At 38.5% G+C, this 19,553-nt stretch overlaps 1 protein-coding gene across 3 annotated transcripts in view; it reads left to right on the top strand.

Annotated features, from left to right (window-relative positions):
• The window catches only part of VAV3 (vav guanine nucleotide exchange factor 3), a 394,672-nt gene that overhangs the window by 68,007 nt on the left and 307,112 nt on the right, over window positions 1–19,553 (top strand). For all 3 annotated transcript variants that reach the window (XR_010940966.1, XM_067727089.1, XM_067727088.1), the window contains exon 2: window positions 16,261–16,377. Coding sequence is in view for 2 of the 3 variants with exons in the window: in XM_067727089.1 (XP_067583190.1) it covers window positions 16,261–16,377 (117 nt within the window). In the remaining variant the exon portion in view is untranslated. The remainder of the gene's footprint in view (window positions 1–16,260; window positions 16,378–19,553) is intronic.

Genomic DNA, 19,553 nt, shown 5'->3' with positions numbered 1-19,553 from the left:
TCATAGGCATTATTATGAGGCACTGCCTTGTGCTTTTGGAGAGATGAGTTCTGAGTTCCAGTTTGGATCTGGTATTGGCCGACTTTTCCAGCCTCATTCATCTCTTGTGCTCTCTTGCCTGCACTCACTGTGGAGGCCATGTGAGTTTCTGCATTTCCTCCAAAAGGCCAGGCCTTTGCTTCTCACCATATGGTTTCTCATGACCTTTTGTTCATCCTCTGACACTCAGTTCAGCCACTTCCTTGGAGGAATGAATCTCAACCTGCCTCCTTCACTGGATGGAGCAATTCCCTTGTGCTCTCACTAACCCAGTGCTTGCCTCTGGACTTACTACACTGAGATTGCAATGCGCTTTCTGTGCATTCGTTTCTCTCTTTCACAGGACTGTCCTCCCTTGGAGGGTAGGATTTGTGGCTGCCAGCTCCCTGGCTTGGGGCAGAGTCTGCTACGTAGGAGACAGACTATCATAGTTGTTAGAGGTGTGGTCTTTGGAGCCAGCAACATGGCTGTGAAACTTCCTCTCTGACTTACTGACCATGTGCCCTAGAGCCAATTATTTTACTCTCTGTGCCTCAGTCACCTCATCCGTAAGTGGCAATTATGATAGTACCCAGTCCATGGAATCAAGGGTAGAGGGAATGAGGAAGGAGAGACACAGGCTCACTTGCCCCTCCACTCTTTCTTTCCCTTTGGTGTCTCCCGCTACTCAGTCCTGCTCTGGCCGTGCTGGGGAGCACGGGGTGGTGTGCAGGCAGCAATGGGTCCAGGCACAGAGAGTAGGGAGGTGGGGACTCCTCAGTTGTTCTTGGATGAAATGTGGGGAGTTCTGTGGCTGCCTCCCCAGGTGGCTGTCTGTACGGGGTGATGCATGAGGTGAGGTGTTTGCAGTCAGACCTCCTTGTTTCTGTTTGCATACAACTCTTTTTTTCTTTTAGATCAGACTCACACTAAACTTTATTCCCATTCTCTGGATTAATGGATTTCCAAGGCTCATCTCCAAAAGCAGCACAAATTTGTGTACCACAGGACTTTTCCTCATTTTGAGTGTTGTTTCTAGTGAGGACCCACCTCAGCTGCCTGCCTTCTGGGGTAACCCAGTCATGGTGGCTCTCACTCCCTGCTTCACAGGGAGTGGCTTCCTTGGCTGGGCAGCTGATTCCACCATCACTGCCACTCCTACCACAACCACGACTTCCATTCTACTGGTATTGCTGTCACTGGTACTATTGCTGTGACTACTCCTACCAATATCAAAATTCTGACGTTTAGCTATTGCGTTCTACTGTCACTTAGTGGCCTCTGCAGAAAGAAATACCTGTTTTTCTGTACCCACAATAGGGAACCTTGTAAGCCAGGCTTCTCTGGAATGTGGATTGGGCCATTTTTAATGTGCTTTAGACTAGCTGTGTTCCAGGTAACAATGTGGTTGAGTGTTACTTTTTCTTATTAAAGGCCATAGCAGGTATTGCTTTCATTAGCAGGTTAATGAACACAGTAAAATAGGCTAATTTTGACCTCTGTACTTCCCAGCCATTCAGTTTTCTAGTGCAAAGACTAGAAAAACATAAGGAGGATTAAAGATGCTGCTTGAAAATCAGTTAGCAGGCCACCACTGAATTATACACCAGCATCTGGGCTGGCCACCCAGATGATGCTTAGGAACAAAACTGCTTAATAATTTAAAGTGTTTATTTTATTTATAATTATGAACATCACTAACTTCTAAAAAGGCTTTTGAGGTAATTTAATAATGAAGATATATTGATATATTAACATGTAAGTAAGAGGATACGGTGACAGTTTAATGTAAAATTTCAATATGAGTTTGCTGGCTACCAAGGAATGATGATTATTTATTCTTTTATGCAGATAAACTGCATCATCATTCATGCATCAATTTATTAAAAAATGTTTCTGTTATAAAAGCTGTGGGGATACATAGGTGAAATAAATGTAGTCTCTGATCTCAAAAATGTTTATTTCATGTAGCAATAGTTGGGCAAACAGATACAGTCAAGATACTTATTATCACAGGTGTGAACCAGGTGCTACAGGGTATGTAGGATGCACGTGTTTTTACAACTTAGCACTACACATATGAGCTTAATCATTTCAGTATTTACATATAATCCATAAAAGTGCCTCATCATTGGAGAAAATGAAAAAAAAAAAAACAACTGACATTCACAGGAAGATAGACAAGATGAAAAGGCAGAGAGCTATGCACCAGATGAAGGAAGAAGATAAAACCCCAGAAAAACAACTAAATGAAGTGGAGATAGGCAACCTTCCAGAAAAAGAATTCAGAATAATGATAGTGAAGATGATCCAGGACCTCGGAAAAAGAATGGAGGCAAAGATGGAGAAGATGCAAGAAATGTTTAACAAAGACCTAGATGAATTAAAGAACAAACAAACAGAGATGAACAATACAAAAACTGAAATGAAAACTACACTAGACGGAATCAATAGAATAACTGAGGCAGAAGAACGGATAAGTGACCTGGAAGACAGAATTGTGGAATTCACTGCTGCAGAACAGAATAAAGAAAAAAGAATGAAAAGCAATGAAGACAGCCTAAGAGACCTCTGGGACAACATTAAACACAACAACATTCACACTATAGGGGTCCCAGAAGGAGAAGAGAGAGAGAAAGGACCTGAGAAAATATTTGAAGAGATTATAGTCGAAAACTTCCTTAACATGGGAAAGGAAATAGCCACCCAAGTCCAGGAAGCACAGAGAGTCCCATACAGGATAAACCCAAGGAGAAACAAACCAAGACACATAGTAATCAAATTGGCAAAAATTAAAGACAAAGAAAAATTATTGAAAGCAGCAAGGGAAAAATGACAACATACAAGGGAACCCCCATAAGGTTAACAGCTGATTTCTCAGCAGAAACTCTACAAGCCAGAAGGGAGTGGCATGATATACTTAAAGTGATGAAAGGGAAGAATCTACAACCAAGATTACCCAGCAAGGATCTCATTCAGATTCAAAGGAGAAATCAAAAGCTTTACAGACAAGCAACAGCTAAGAGAATTCAGCACCAAACCAGCTCTACAACAAATGCTAAAGGAACTTCTCTAAGTGGGAAACACAAGAGAAGAAAAGGACCTACAAAAACAAACCCAGAACAATTAAGAAAATCGTCATAGGAACATACATATCGATAATTACCTTAAATGTGAATGGATTAAATGCTCCAACCAAAAGACACAGGCTTGCTGAATGGATACAAAAACAAGACCCATATATATGCTGTCTACAAGAGACCCACTTCAGACCTAGGGACACATACAGACTGAAAGTGAGGGGATGGAAAAAGATATTCCATGCAAATGGAAATCAAAAGAAAACTGGAGTAGCAATACTCATATCAGATAAAATAGAGTTTAAAATAAAGAATGTTACAAGAGACAAGGAAGGACACTACATAATGATCAAGGGGATCAAACCAAAAAGAAGAGATAACAATTATAAATATATACGCACCCAACACAGGAGCACCCCAATACATAAGGCAACTGCTAACAGCTATAAAAGAGGAAATTGACTGTAACACAGTAATAGTGGGGGACTTTAACACCTCGCTTACACCAATGGAGAGATCATCCAAACAGAAAATTAATAAGGAAACACAAGCTTTAAACGACACAGTAGACCAGATAGATTTAATTGATATTTATAGGACATTCCATCCAAAAACAGCAGATTACACTTTCTTCTCAAGTGCTCACAGAACATTCTTCAGGATAGATCACATCTTGGGTCAGAAATCAAGCCTCAGTAAATTTAAGAAAATTGAAATCATATCAAGCATCTTTTCTGACCACAATGCTATGAGATTAGAAATGAATTACATGGAAAAAAATGTAAAAAACACAAACACATGGAGGCTAAACAATACGTTACTAAATAACCAAGAGATCACTGAAGAAATCAAAGAGGAAATCAAAAAATACCTAGAGACAAATGACAATGAAAACATGATGATCCAAAACCTATGGGATGCAGCAAAGGCAGTTCTAAGAGGGAAGTTTATAGCTATACAAGCCTACCTCAAGAAACAAGAAAAATTTCAAATAAACAATCTAAACTTACACCTAAAGGAACTAGGGAAAGAAGAAGAAACAAAACCCAGTTAGCAGAAGGAAAGAAATCATAAAGATCAGAGCAGAAATAAATAAAATAGAAACAAAACAGTAGCAAAGATCAATAAAACTAAAAGCTGGTTCTTTGAGAAGATAAATGAAATTGATAAACGATTAACCAGACTCATCAAGGAAAAGAGGGAGAGGACTCAAATCAGTAAAATTAAAAGTGAAAAAGGAGAAGTTACAACAGACACCGCAGAAATACAAAGCATCCTAAGAGACTACTACAAGCAACTCTATGCCAATAAAATGGACCATCTGGAAGAAATGGACAAATTCTTAGAAAGTTATAACCTTCTAAGACTGAACCAGGAAGAAATAGAAAATATGAACAGACTAATCACAAGCACTGAAATTGAAACTGTGATTAAAAATCTTCCAGCAAACAAAAGTCCAGGACCAGATGGCTTCACAGGTGAATTCTATCAAACATTTAGAGAAGAGCTAACACCCATCCTTCTCAAACTCTTCCAGAAAATTGCAGAGGAAGGAACACTCCCAAACTCATTCTATGAGGCCACCATCACCCTGATACCAAAACCAGACAAAGATACTACAAAAAAAGAAAATTACAGACCAATATCACTGATGAATATAGATGCAAAAATCCTCAACAAAATACTAGCAAACAGAATCCAACAACACATTAAAGGATCATGAACCATGATCAAGTGGGATTTATCCCAGGGATGCAGGGATTCTTCAATATATGCAAATCAATCAATGTGATACACCATATTAACAAATTGAAGAAGAAATACCATATGATCATCTCAATAGATGGAGAAAAAGCTTTTGACAAAATTCAACACCCATTTATGGTAAAAACTCTCCAGAAAGTGGGCATAGAGGGAACCTACCTCAACATAATAAAGGCCATATACGACAAACCCACAGCAAACATCATTCTGAACGGTGAAAAACTGAAAGCATTTCCTCTAAGATCAGGAACAAGACAAGGATGTCCACTCTCACCACTATTATTCAACATAGTTTTGGAAGTCCAAGCCATGGCAATCTGAGAACAAAAAGAAATAAAAGGAATACAGATTCGAAAAGAAGAAGTAAAACTGTCACTGTTTGCAGATGACATGATACTATACATAGAGAATCCTAAAGATGCCACCAGAAAACTACTAGAGCTAATCAATGAATTTGGTAAAAGTTGCAGGATACAAAATTAATGCACAGAAATCTCTTGCATTCCTATATACTAATGATGAAAAATCAGAAAGAGAAATTAAGGAAACACTCCCATTTACCATTGCAACAAAAAGAATAAAATACCTAGGAATAAACCTACCTAGAGAGACAAAAGACCTGTATGCAGAAAACTATAAGACACTGATGATGGAAATTAAGGCTGATACCAGCACATGGAGAGATATACCATGTTCTTGGATTGGAAGAATCAATATTGTGAAAATGTCCATACTACCCAAAGCAATCTACAGATTCAATGCAATCCCTATCAAATTACCAATGGCAGTTTTTACAGAGCCAGAACAAAAAAATCTTAAAATTTGTATGGAGACACAAAAGACCCTGAATACCCAAAGCAGTCTTGAGGGAAAAAAGCGGAGCTGGAGGAATCAGACTCCCTGACTTCATATTATACTACAAAGCTACAGTAATCAAGACAATATGGTACTGGCACAAAAACAGAAACATAGGTCAATGGAACAAGATAGAAAGCCCAGAGATAAACCCACGCACCTATGGTCAACTAATCTATGACAAAGGAGGCAAGGATATATAGTGGAGAAAAGACAGTCTCTTCAGTAACTGGTGCTGGGAAAACTGGACAGCTACATGTAAAAGAATGAAATTAGAACACTCCCTAGCACCATACACAAAAATAAACTCAAAATGGATTAGAGACCTAAATGTAAGATTGGACACTATAAAACTCTTAGAGGAAAACATAGGAAGAACACTCTTTGCCATAAATCACAGCAAGATATTTTTGCATCCACCTCCTAGAGTAATGGAAATAAAAACAAAAATAAACAAATGGGACCTAATGAAACTTAAAAGCTTTTGCACAGCAAAGGAAACCATAAACAAGACAAAAAGACAACCCTCAGAATGGGAGAAAATATTTGCAAACGAATCAGTGGACAAAGGATTAATCTCCAAAATATATAAACAGCTTATGCAGCTCAATATTAAAAAAGCAAACAACCCAATCCAAAAATGGGCAGAAGACCTAAATAGACATTTCTCCAAAGAAGACATACAGATGGCCAAGAAGCACACGAAAAGCTGCTCAACATCACTAATTATTAGAGAAATGCAAATCAAAACTACAGTAAAGACATCACACCAGTTAGAATGGGAATCATCGGAAAATCTACAAACAGCAAATGCTGGAGAGAGTGTGGAGAAAAGGGAACCCTCTTGCACTGTTGGTGGGAATGTAAATTGATACAGCCACTGTGGAGAACAGTATGGAGGTTCCTTAAAAAACAAAATAGAATTACCATATGACCCAGCAATCCCACTACTGGGTATATACCCTGGGAATTATGGAAAACCATAATTCAAAAGAGTCATGTACCATAATGTTCATTGCAGCACTATTTACAATAGCCAGGTTATGGAAGCAACCTAAATGCCCATCAACAGACGAATGGATAAAGAAGATGTGGTACATATATACAATGGAATATTACTCAGCCATAAGAAGGAACGAAATTGAGTCATTTGTTGAGACGTGGATGGATCTAGAGACTGCCATACAGAGTGAAGTAAGCCAGAAGGAGAAAAACAAGTATCGTATATTATCACATATATGTGGAACTTAGAAAAATGGTACATATGAACCAGTTTGAAAGGCAGAAGTTGAGACACAGATGTAGAGAACAAATGTATGGACACCAAGGGGGGAAAGCGGTGGGGGGGTGGAGGTGGTGGTGTGATGAATTGGGATATTGGGATTGACATGTATACACTGATGTGTATAAAATGGATAACTAATAAGTACCTGCTGTATAAAAAAATAAAATAAAATTCAAAAATTCAAAAAAAAAGTCTGTATGCTGACACGTGCTGTTTATATATTGGGATAGTCAATTCACTTCTTTAATGATTTCTTTGTGTGTAAAATAAGAATTGTATCTACTCTATCATAAAGAATTTTTGTGAGAATCCAAAAAAAAAACCCTGTAAATTTACATTATTAAATTATTATATTTTTGATTAAAAAATTTTATCCTCTAAAAATTAATTGCAGCCTGGAAATAATCAAAGTGGAAATATTGGCTTTTAGTTTACTGAAAATATGGCAGTTTTAGTTTAGGGACTTGAGTGCAAAATTGGAGCTAAGAAAAGGTCCTTCTCCATTTCTGGTCTTCTTCCTGAGTGTCCTTTAAGCTCTTCTTGTATTTGTAATAATAGGATCAAGAGGAGAACTCAAGATATTGTGCAGTCCTGAATTGATGCTGAGTTCAGCATAATTATTTTATAATTATTCAGAAGGCATCTGTAGATATGATTTCTTCATAGAACAATGGTGATGATGCCTCTTCTATGGGGGACCTACTAACTCACAAGCGAAAGGGACAATTGAGGTCCTCATACAAATAAAAATTATTCTTCTTTTCTTTCTTTTTAAAAAAAAAATTCCAAAAGATGTAAGATTTAGCTGACCTAATTTTCAAAGACAGATGTAGAGGGAGAGGGGAAGATATGGCAAAAGGGATAGAGGTAGAAAACCCCAGTAAGGGGAGAAACTTGATTTCTTAATATTTCCCTTCCATGCCTTCCTGCCTGCTAGTTCTACAAAAGGTGAGCAGTTAGGAGGAGTTAGAATCTGACAGGGGTACTAGGCAGAGGCTTGAGTAAGTCTACACAGAGGCTCAGCTAAGAAGGAAAGCTCTCCTTGTACCTTAATATTTGTTGATGAGCTTCATCGTGGTCTCTTCTGTGCCTTCAAAACTGTCAATCAGCCTGTTAATGGCCACTCATAATTTGAATTATGCCAAAATCTCAAATTCAGAGACTTTCCTTCAAATGAGATGAGTGGCCCACCTCGAAATGAGACCCTGAAGACTTCCTTATCTGACAGCCTGGCTGTTGGTGGTTCCTATGAAAATTATAGTAAGTCAGCACGTCTGCAGGGTTGTGAAGCTGTATTAGAAATTGTCGACCTTCCCACAAGATACCATTTCTCAGCTGAGATGGAAATAACTCATTTCCTAAGCTGTGGAGGTTTTTCCTGTTACGTAGCCTCAGTTAACTTTAGACCATTATTGCCAACAATTTTAGAGAAGTACATGTTTATTCTTTCAAATAAAAAAGGGAAGCGATCCTGTTTGCATTCATATTGTTGAGAAAAGTCAAAACATAGAGGGAAAGGAAACCATATACTTTATAAAAGGAGTAGAGGGAAAAGAGAGTTTTTAAGCATTTTATAGTGAACTTTAGCAGCCTGACCTTTAAATGTTTCCTTTCTGTAACATCAGTATCACTAGCATTGAAGTGCTAAGATTAAGGGGCAGGGCCGTGAAAAGCCAATTAGCTTCTTCTGTTGTGATAGCTATTTGGGTATGAAACATTTTCTAATCTAGAGAGCTCTGGCCTGATGTATAATTTTCAGGGTGTCTCAGACCTTGAACATGTTAAGCTTTCTTCTTTGAAGGTTTTCTGCATCTTTATTGAGTGCTTTTCAACCCGTAATAAATAAGCAAGCTGTTGATGAATTTCTGAAGGAGCAGAGAGGGTGAGCATGGTGGCTGAAGACTGTGGGCTATATTAGAATGTGTTACTTGTTACTGGATATACCTGAGACAGAGGCTGTGGAGTGTCTCCTTACCAGGCCTTTTCAGATAAAGACAAGAATTAATTGACTCAGCTTGTGGCCCCTTTCCACATACCCTGTTCCCTAACTTGCTAAGTTACCATTTTCAGGGAACACCCCCAGTGTCCTTGCAGTGTTCAGGACAGAGCTCTGGGTATGCTTCTTAATTCTTCTTTCCTCCCTCACTCCCTTCACCCCACCCATATTCAATCAGTTACCAGGTATTTCCTTTCCATATTACCTTATAGAGTTCTTTCCCTTTCTCCTTCTACCATCCTAGTCCAAATCACCATGATTTTTTTCCTTAAGTGAATATGACAGCATCCTATTCTTGTCTTATCTACTCCAAATAATCTCCTTAATAAAGAGAAAAGAAAAACGGTTAATTCTGCACACTTCAAAATGGGGCTAGTATAACAGAGTCCATAAGGATATAGGCTCTGTAGCCAGAATGTCTGGACTTGAATTATGACTCCATTACTTTGGCATATGCAGTTATGTAAAGTTGGGTAAATGTCTAAGCCTCTGTATATACGAAAGAAAAAAAATAAAACTTTCCTGATTGAGGTGTTGTGAGGATGAAAAGACATAAACATTTAGCATAGAGCTTGGTACATAGCAAACACTCAAAAATGACTACAGTAGTCATACAATGCAAAACTGAGAATTCCAACTCTCCTATTTAAAAACCTCAATGTTTCTTCTAGGATAAAGCCCACATCCCTTGGGCTTGCTCAGTAAGTCCCAGCTCCCCTGTCCAGTCCTGCTCTCACTGCCCCCCAGAGGGTTGTGTCCATTCTGAACCCCTTCCCCCGCCCCCACCAGTCCATTCTCTGTCTTGTCTCACCCTCCTGCCATCCTGTGCCGTTTACCTGGACACCCTCACACCCCAAGTCTGGCACTTTCCCTTCTGCTCCCTGAACATCAACCACTCTCCCTCTTTTTGTGGCTGACTCCCACTCACCCTGCAGTGAGTGGGAGTCATCCTTGATCACTTACTCCAGAAGGCTGTCTCTGATACTCCAGGACTCCCGAGGGACCTTTGAATGCCATCTTCATAGCATTTGCCATGTTGTTATGTAACTCCGTGTTCACTTGTCTGTACACTTTGCTGGACTACAATATCTCTTTTGAGGGCAGAGTTTGGGTCATTTTTTTTTTTTTTTTAAGAATACCCAGTTCTTGGCAGTTTCATTCAATTAACCAGGCTTCCCTGGTGGCGCAGTGGTTAAGAATCTGCCTGCCAATGCAGGGGACACAGGTTCTATCCCTGGTCCAGGAAGATCCCACATGCCTTGGAGCAACTAAGCCCGTGCGCCACAACTGCTGAGCTTGTGCTCTAGAGCCCACGAGCCACAATTACTGAGCCCACATGCCGCAACTACTGAAGCCCGCGTGCCTAGAGCTTGTGCTTCATAACAAGAGAAGCCACCACAATGGGAAGCTCGCGCACCACAATGAAGAGTAGCCCCCGCTTAACGCAGCTAAAGAAAGCCTGCGTGCAGTAATGAAGACCTAATGCAGCCAAAAAAAATAAATAAAAATAATAAATAAATAAATAAATAAATAAAAATTTAAAAAAGGAAAAACAACTTACTGCCAAGCACTGGTTGACAGCATTAAATAAATAAATAAATAAATAAGTACCCAATTGAGGGGGGCGATGTTTTATGACGTTTTATGAAACTTCATAAAAGGCAACTCATTAATATGTTAAGAGAGAAAATGCTATTTAGACCTTTTGTGTATCCTGGATACACAAAAGACAACTCATTAATATTTGTTAAGAGAGAAAATGCTATTTCGACCTTTTGTGTGTCCTTGATTTTGGTAACTATCATGTGTGGATATATTTAATAGTTAAAAAATCCTAGAGTTATTTAATTCTGGTTTTTAAAATCCTAATCCTAAATTCTAAAAAATCCTAAAGTTCTCTCTTATAAATCAACTAGGTGATTTAGCAAAGTTATATAATTTTTGGTCAAACGTAAGGTATGGTTATGAACTGAAATAATGAGGTATATCTGTCTTTGTGCATCGGGTCTGAATACCGAAGGTTTTAAGCTACTGTGGATGCTACAAAGGACTATCAGCTTGTCAAAACACCAACAACATCCCTAGGCGGAAAGAAACTCTCTGTTCACCATTCTTCAGTGAATTCAAGTTTTCTCTTTCTTAACAAAGTGAGATAAGAGTTTGCTTATTAGGTATTCCATAAAGAAAATGATAGGATTTGGAGAGGTATTTTGAAGATCAATTAGGCCATTCTTGTTTACATTAACTCTTTCTGTTGCAAGTGATAGATTGCTTAAGCAAAGGGTGGAGTTACTGGTTCATTTAATATAATTGGCTCATGTCATTTGCGAGTAGTCTGATACTCAGCCTTTGTTTTCTAAATACTACCATTTACCATATAAATTGAAATGGAACTGTTTGGAGAAATGGCTGATTACAGAACTTGGGCAGAGAAAATATGACGTGGCCTGGGACAGCTTGATGTAAGAAAACAAAGACTAATGGAGTCATCAAAAGGTCACAGAAGAGACCCCCAGTGGCCAAATTTGGGACAATATGAACATCAAAAGAATAATGATGGCAATTAATTATTACACAAACAAAGATTAAAAAAGGAGGGTGGAGGGCAGGGGAAGCTTGTCTTTAGGTGAGAATACCAGCTAATAAATGTGGAAGGAATGATAGAATTTTGCAGTCCCAAATGGAATAATCAAAGCAAGGGTTATCAGTGGATGCTAAGTCTATGGTGAAAAATTATTGGGAAATAGGACAGCCACATGGTAACAAATTATCATCCCCAGACTTTATTAATGTAAAGGGGAACATGTACCTTTACAATAAAGAGATGTGACAATAACCATCTTAACCAAGTAATCAAGCCTAGCATCAATAATAATGGGTTACCCTAAATTTTGTATCTTCTGATATGATGGACTATGAAGTTCACAGTATAAGATATTTTTTCCAAAATTGTTTAACTTGTATCTTGACCTAGCTTTGGTTCATAGGAAATATAAGTGATGGGGAAATAAGTTTAATGACACCATGAGGAAATAATCTGACAAATGCCAAATGCGGGACATTCTATAAGATACCTAGGTCTGGACTCTTCCAAAAGACAGTGTCATTAAAAAAAAAAAAAAAAAAGGCAGCAGGGTTTTTAGATTAAAAGGTACTGCAAAATTAAGCAACCAAATATAATGGGTAAAATGGAATTGATCCCTAGATTGGGTGTGGATGGGTGGGATAGTGTAAAAAAGACATGGGGTAGGCAACTGATGAAATTTGGACATGGAATGGATATGAAATAATATGGAATTGTTGTTTATCTTCTCGGGGTGGTAATGGTGTTGTAGGTATTTTGGAAAATATCCTCATTCCTAGGAGATGCATGTTGAGTTATTTAGGAGTGAAGTGCTATGGTGTCTGAACTTACTTTCATATATGAAGTTTTATAAATATATAGAGATATGGTTGGCACACAGAAACCCATATGGCAGTATGTTACAGTTGTTGTGTAAATGGAGTGTTCATTGTACTATTCTTTCTACTTTTCTTTTGGTTTGAAATTTTAGAAAATAAACTGGAAAAAGAGAAAGTTCAACGTAAGGAAAACAAAGCAAAAGTCTGATGGTAGGTGGGCAGACAGGTTGACAGGTCCAGCTCTGTCCAGGGCTTCTGTGATGGCATTAGGGCCCACTCCCTCCATCCCTCAACTCTGTTCCTGTACTAGCACAGAGCCATTAAGGGAAGTGTGATCCTAGTGTTATTAGCCAATTTTGGGAAAGCTATGAAAATTTTCACCTGTGATTAATAGAGAAGCTTGTCTTACTCATTTTTAGCATTTCCAGTGTCTGGAACATTGTAGGCATTCAAAACCTGTTGACTGAAAAAATACATAAATAAAGGGGTGACCAAACTTGATGATTGCCTGGAAATGCGAGAGCATACCAGTGATGTTCTTCAAATCCAGTAAATATTTGTGGAATTAAATAGAATTGAATTAGTTAAGGGGCGAATAAGGTTAAGATTGGTTCCAGAAGTGAAGGAAAGTTCTGTTTTTAAATCATCTCTTGTATGCATACAGTAATGACAACATTTCTTTCTTTTTTTTTACTTTCAGTAATGATACTTTTTTGAATTAATGATCAAAGCACTTGAATGGAGGTCTACTGTAGTTTTTCCTATACAGGGAAAAACTTGAGTTTGGTGTGAAATCTTCAGAGGGTAGCATGTGCAATTATGCTTTGTTCCTTGGTGAGCTATGAGTTGGGCACTTAATTATGTAAAAAATATTGCAAGAGAGATGTTGCATAATCCCCAAGAGAGTAATTATTGTCTATCTTGGCAGAATGCAAGGCTTTTAATCTGTAAATAAGCAATTCTATGTGAAAGAGCTACATGTAGAGTGGTTCCGTGTTGTAAAGGTCTCTTATGAATTTTTTAAAATGAAAGCAGTAACTGTATGTGCAGTTTGGCTGCTGCCTTTGTACTTCAAAGGGTTTATGATGCTTCCCCTGTGGTTTTAACCCCTCCTGAAATACTTAAGCCTCAAGAAGGATTCCTGTAAAGGGTAAAACTATGTCTGCGTTAAGGCCATGAAAAATCTGAATTTTTCCAAAGTGGAAGAAGTAAAATGTGCTTTCTGCAAATTAAAAAACAAACCAAGATGGAAAACAGAACAACAAAATAAAATATTGACAGTGCTTTAAAAAAAAAAAAAAGGCAAAGATGCAATAATTAGCTAATAGATCTCTCACTTATTGGAGGTTAATAATTTTATTTTTACGTGTGCCATTGCAACTACTATTTCCAAAATTCACTTTCAGGATATGTGTGTACTATGCGTAGGTGGATCTGCATTTTAGATACTGAAAGTAAATTCTGTTGGTTGTCTAAGTTGTGATAGCGTCTGCCTTCCCCCTTGTCCCTGTTAGTATCGATGAGCTGAGCATGTTCTTCAAGGTCAGTTTCTCTGCTTGAGCATCAGACTCTTCTCCTTTGCCACTCAAGGACTTCCTTTGGGCGACTGTCCCTCTCCCTTGCGTGACCATCTTTCCCCTCTATCAAGTTATTCCTGTCACAATAGAAACATGTTGTAACAGCTTCCATTGTTAAAAAGCCCTTCCTTGACCTCTTTCTCTCTGACTACCTCCTCAATCCTCTGTTCCCTTTTGCAGCAAAACTCCTAAGAATCTATATTCTATCTTTACTTTCTCTCTTCCCATTGTCTCTTGAAGCTGCTCTGCTCAGCCTTTCCCCACCCCCACCCTCCACATGGAACCTGCTTTTGTCAAGGTGCACCCATAACCTTCACACAGCCAGATTCCCAGGACAGCACCTGGTCAAAATCTTATTTGAGTAGCAGCAGCAGCTGACACAGCTTATCACCCCTTCTTCCTAGAAACACCTTCTTTACTTGGCTTCAGGAAAAACATGTTCACCTGGTTGTTCTCCTTCCTTACTGGTTCCTCTTTCTCTGCCCCTTTGTGGGCTCCTCCTTTTTTCCTGATCTAAGATGACCTGGCCCCAGGTCCCCTCCTCCCCTCTTCTTTCTCCCAAAGTCATCTCAGATAACATCATCGTTAAAAATGTTTTGTATACTCTAAAGACTCTCAGATTTAAGTCTGGAGTACACACCTGTGTCCTGAACTCCAGACTTGTATATCCAGCTGTCTGCTGCCCTGTGTCCCATTGGATGACTAATAGGCATCTCAAATTTAAGAGTCAAAATTGAACACCTGGACTTCCCATGGCTGTCTCTCACCCAGATTATTGTAATAGCTTCCTGTCTGGTATTACTGTCTCTAGTCTTGCTCCAGCCCCTTTTGATCTATATTCAAAAAATAAAACAAAACAACAACAACAACAACAAAAAGGAAGCTCTGAAGAAAGAGCAGTAGGAACTGTTGCAGTCCAGAAGGAGATGGAACTGTAGCTGGGCTGGGAGTTAGAATAGAAAAGGGAAAAGAGAGAGGCTTATTGGCTAGAGGAACGACAAAGTTCAAGCATAGAGGCAGGAATGAACACGGACTAACGAGCACCAACAAGGAGAACAGCCTGACTGCAATGGTGGGGCACATTATAGAGGGCCTTAAAAGCTCAGCTAAAAGTTTGTACTTGCTATGTCTGTGCATATTTTTGTATATGTGAGAGGGACCTGTTTACAAACCTGCACTTGAAACTCTAGGACTGTGTTGTCCAGTATGACAGCAACTAGCCACGTATGGCTATGGAACACTTGAAATGGGGCTAGTCTGAATTGAGATATGCTGTTAAGTGTAAAATGTATACTAGATTTCAAAGATTTAGTACTAAGACTAATTTCATTTAAATGTTTTATGTTGATCATTTGTTGAAATAGTAGTATTTTTAATACAGAGTTAAGTATTATTAGAAAAAAAATAAGCTGCAAGGATATCTTATATAGCACACAGAATACAGCCAGTATTTTTTAAATGGAGTATAATCTATAAAAATTTTGAATCACTATGTTGTACACCTGAAACTTTATTGACGTATAGTTTTAAATCAACTATACCTCAATAAAATTTTTTTTAAAGAAAGAAAAACAAAACTTTTAAAATATCAGACTCTGTCCCAAGGCCTCCAATGACTTCCCATCTCATTTAGAGTAAAAGCCTGTCCAACAGGGTCCTTCATCATCTGACCTCATTGCCTTTCCAGCTCACTTCCTGCCTTGCTCCTTGTCATCCACTCTGCTCTACCCACATTGGCCCCTTCCTCAGACGTAACCTCAGAAACTTCTGCCTCAGGTCCTTGGCATGGGTTGCTACTTTAGTCTGAATACTCTGTCCTGTAATTCTGCATGGTTGGTTCTTTACCACCTTCAAATCTCTTCTGCTTATCTGTCCCCTTCTCACTGACACCTTCTCTAACCATCTCGCTGAAGCTCCCCACACCTCACCCAGCACTCCTGATCCCTCCTCCTGGTTTTATTTTTCTCTATTGCACTTATCACCATATGAAAATAAAAATATTTACTTTTTTGTTTTTGTTGCTGAGTTTGTTCTTGTCTGTCTCCTTTTATTAGGATGTAAGTATCCTGAGGGCAGACTTCCGTCTGCCTTGTTCACAGCTGTGTCACTGGTGCCTGGGAGAGAGTGGGTAATTATTTAAGTACTGACGAAGGAGTAATTGAAAACAACCTGAAAAGTGGATGGATTCTTCGTTGGCATTTCCCCAGCATTCTGAGCATGACAGAGGATAGGTAGCATTCAGAATGATTCACTATATACTAATAGCTGTTTCCCATTCCTCAGTTTCTCTGTTTGAAGAACATAAGGACATTCCTCACGGCCTGTTGCGAGACGTTTGGAATGAGAAAGAGTGAACTCTTTGAGGCGTTTGACTTGTTTGATGTCCGTGACTTTGGAAAGGTAATTACATTTTATTTTTCATGTATTTTTAAACTCAAGAACATTTTATCAAATAACTGTTATTTCTTATCTTGAAGTAGGACATGTGACTGAAGTGGTATCTGCATTATGTAGTTAAATTTTACATGTAGGTGGCTTAGCCAAAAAAATAATACCAACAACTGTCCAAATGAGATTAGAATTATTATTTTTTTAATTAAAGCAGTATAAGGGGAATTTTTTTATCCAGAGGTAACTTTTCCTGTTGGTTATCTCGGAGGACAGGACTACTATTTCCCATCTTTTAGATAGTTCGTTGGGCTGTCATGACTGAGGACCAGTATTCTTTCCCTCCAGTCTTCTCCAAACCTGAAAGGCCTCTAATTTTTGGAAGTTGAGAATGTTCTGTTGCCTGTTTTGGCATTTGGGTAGGTGACTTGCAGAACACATGAAATCGCTGAAATGTTTGAGATTGTTGAGTAACTCCTATTGCTTGGATTTCAGCAGTTATATGTTAGATTGTTAGATTTCAATGATATTTGTCACATGTAAATTGGTTTTAATGTTTGCTCTTATTACTTATATGTACACCAAGCACTGGTGTATAATAGGTGACTTCCTTTCAAAAGAATCAAAAGTAAAAGGATAGAAATCAAGCTTTTGAAAGTTACATTCATTTATTTTGAAGTGATTGGGCATAAAGTGAAACTTCTTGTGTCTGAGAAGCCATAAAAGAGTCAGGCAGTTAGGTAACCCCTGATGTCATAATTGCATTATGAAAATAAGCAGGGAAAAACCTAAAAGATCTTGAGAAGTTTGCTCTTACTCTGATAATTCAGGTGCTAGTATCTCATCAAAAGGCTGTTTGAGAGTGACACTTCATTTGATTTTTAAGATGTAATATTTTTTATTATACATCTTTATTGGAGTATAATTGCTTCACAATGCTGTGTTAGTTTCTGTTATATAACAAAGTAAATCAGCCATATGCATACGTATATCCCCATATCCCCTCCCTCTTGAGCCTCCCTCCCACCCACCCTATCCCACCCCTCTAAGTGTAATATTTTTATTATAAAATAAAAAGCAAGCAATGGATTAGTTTGCTTGGCAATGGGAATAAATAGCACAAACTTGAAACAGAAATGTAAAAAATTTGATGCTGACATGCAGCAAGTATGGAGAAGCCAACCTACCCAGGGAGAAAGAAGGCGTGGGTTCGCTCTTGGTCACTTCGTGATCTGGACTTCAGCAGTCTTCTCCATCATCAGACCACCTTCCTGCTTAGAAGTCTGTACAAAAGGAAATGGGTATAAAGATATGGTTTTTAGGATTCCTCTTTCTCTGGCCAGCTGTGATTTAGTTGTCTTGAGGTCCAAAAAAGTGATGGAGGATAACATATGGTGATAGTTACAAGGAACTGAAAACCAAGCCTCCTTGTAAAGAAGTGGTGGCACATTTGTCTATGGCCATGAAGTGAAGCCATGAAGACAAAGAGCAATCAGAGAGAATCCCAGGTGAAGTGGACAGTCCTCTAAGCTGTTGGCCCAGAAAAATGCCTTAATAGCTTATAAAGATATCTTTTGCTGTTCTTTGACCTTTCCTCCTAGTTTTTAAAAAAAATCTTCTTTGATTTTCCTTTATTTCCTCCGTCTCTTTTGGGGAAATGAAAAAATGAAAAGTCTTGACTTTTTAAAGCTTTTCAAAAAGTTCTTCATTTTTTTTTTGTTCGAATTCGCACAAAATGGTGTTAAGACTGTGAAGTCATAAAAATTGTTTAGAAATGCATGGCTTTGTTTTAGTGGAATAACATTGCATGCTAGCTTCCTGCAGTGGAAGCTTTGTAGGAGAGTTGAGGTTATAGAAAGTTGAATATAAAGGAATTAACCGTATGCTTCTCATGGGTAATCATAGTTCTGGCTTCTTAAAATATTTTGGCAGTGGTAGGTCTGAAACAGAATTAAACCTGGGATTGCGGATAGAACTTGATCCTATATTTATCACTTTAAAATTACATACATTTTTGCTACTGCCAAGATTGGTGCAGCTATCTCTTCCGAACTGTATTTGACCTAAATGAACAACTGAAAATTAAAGAATTTAAGGGGCTGTTCCATAATTTACCAGTATTATTGCTACTAAACATAATCTCTAAGCCAAACCACCAATGCCACCACTTATTGAACCCTTTTGATGTAGCAGATATCTTTTCAATCTTCAAATATATTTTTTAATCCTTATAACAACCCTACAAGGTGTACGTACCAGTATTATTTTCCTCCTTGTACAGATAAGCAAACCTGTGTCTGAAATCCACATATCTAGTAGAGATTGGAACAGTGGTTTGACCCCAGATTTGACTGGTTCTCCACTGCTGCACAACAGAGCAAACATTCCCACAGCCAGTACCCTGGACCAGCATGGGCCTAAGTGCTTTGCAAGTATTGACTCAATTCTTTTATCAGTCCTACCATGTAGGTTCTAGTATTGTCCCCATTTACAAATCCTAGATTGTAAGTGATGGATCTTGGACAATTCATGCAGTTTAACTTTTTTTTTTTTTTTTTTTTTTTTGCGGTACGCGGGCCTCTCACTGTTGTGGCCTCTCCCGTTGCGGAGCACAGGCTCTGGACCCGTGAGCTCAGCGGCCATGGCTCATGGGCCCAGCCGCTCCGCGGCATGTGGGATCTTCCCGGACCGGGGCACGAACCCGTGTCCCCTGCATCGGCAGGCGGACTCTCAACCACTGCGCCACCAGGGAAGCCCCAGTTTAACATTTTTAAGTTAAAAAAAATGAGTAGGTTGCTAATTTAGAGACTAAGTAATTTCTGGGATTGTGAATATCAATTTTAGCAGGATGTAGACAGGTTAGTTTGTTTCTCTCTGTTCCTTGAGGCGTAATTAAATTTTTTCAATTAATTTAAAATGAAAAATATCTCTGTCTGCTCCCTGTCTGCCTTAATTCATACAAATAGTAAATCTAGGATCCATGTATACTTGGTACCGTTTCACCTAGGAATATATTAATTGCAATAACAGTATCTAATGTTTTTTTTAGCATTTTGAAGCTTGGAGAGTGTTTCAGATCACTGACCTCATTTGATTCTCATAATAGTCTTGTGAAGGAAGGAAGCAAGTGTTCCCAGTTTTCAGATGAGGAAACTGGGAGGTGGGGAGGTTAAATGGTGACTTCAAGT

This window comes from Pseudorca crassidens, chromosome 2, assembly GCF_039906515.1.
Source record: "Pseudorca crassidens isolate mPseCra1 chromosome 2, mPseCra1.hap1, whole genome shotgun sequence".
Lineage (NCBI taxonomy): Eukaryota > Metazoa > Chordata > Mammalia > Artiodactyla > Delphinidae > Pseudorca > Pseudorca crassidens.
The sequence above is the reverse complement of the archived record's forward strand: the minus strand, read 5'-3'. Positions and strand labels throughout refer to the sequence as shown.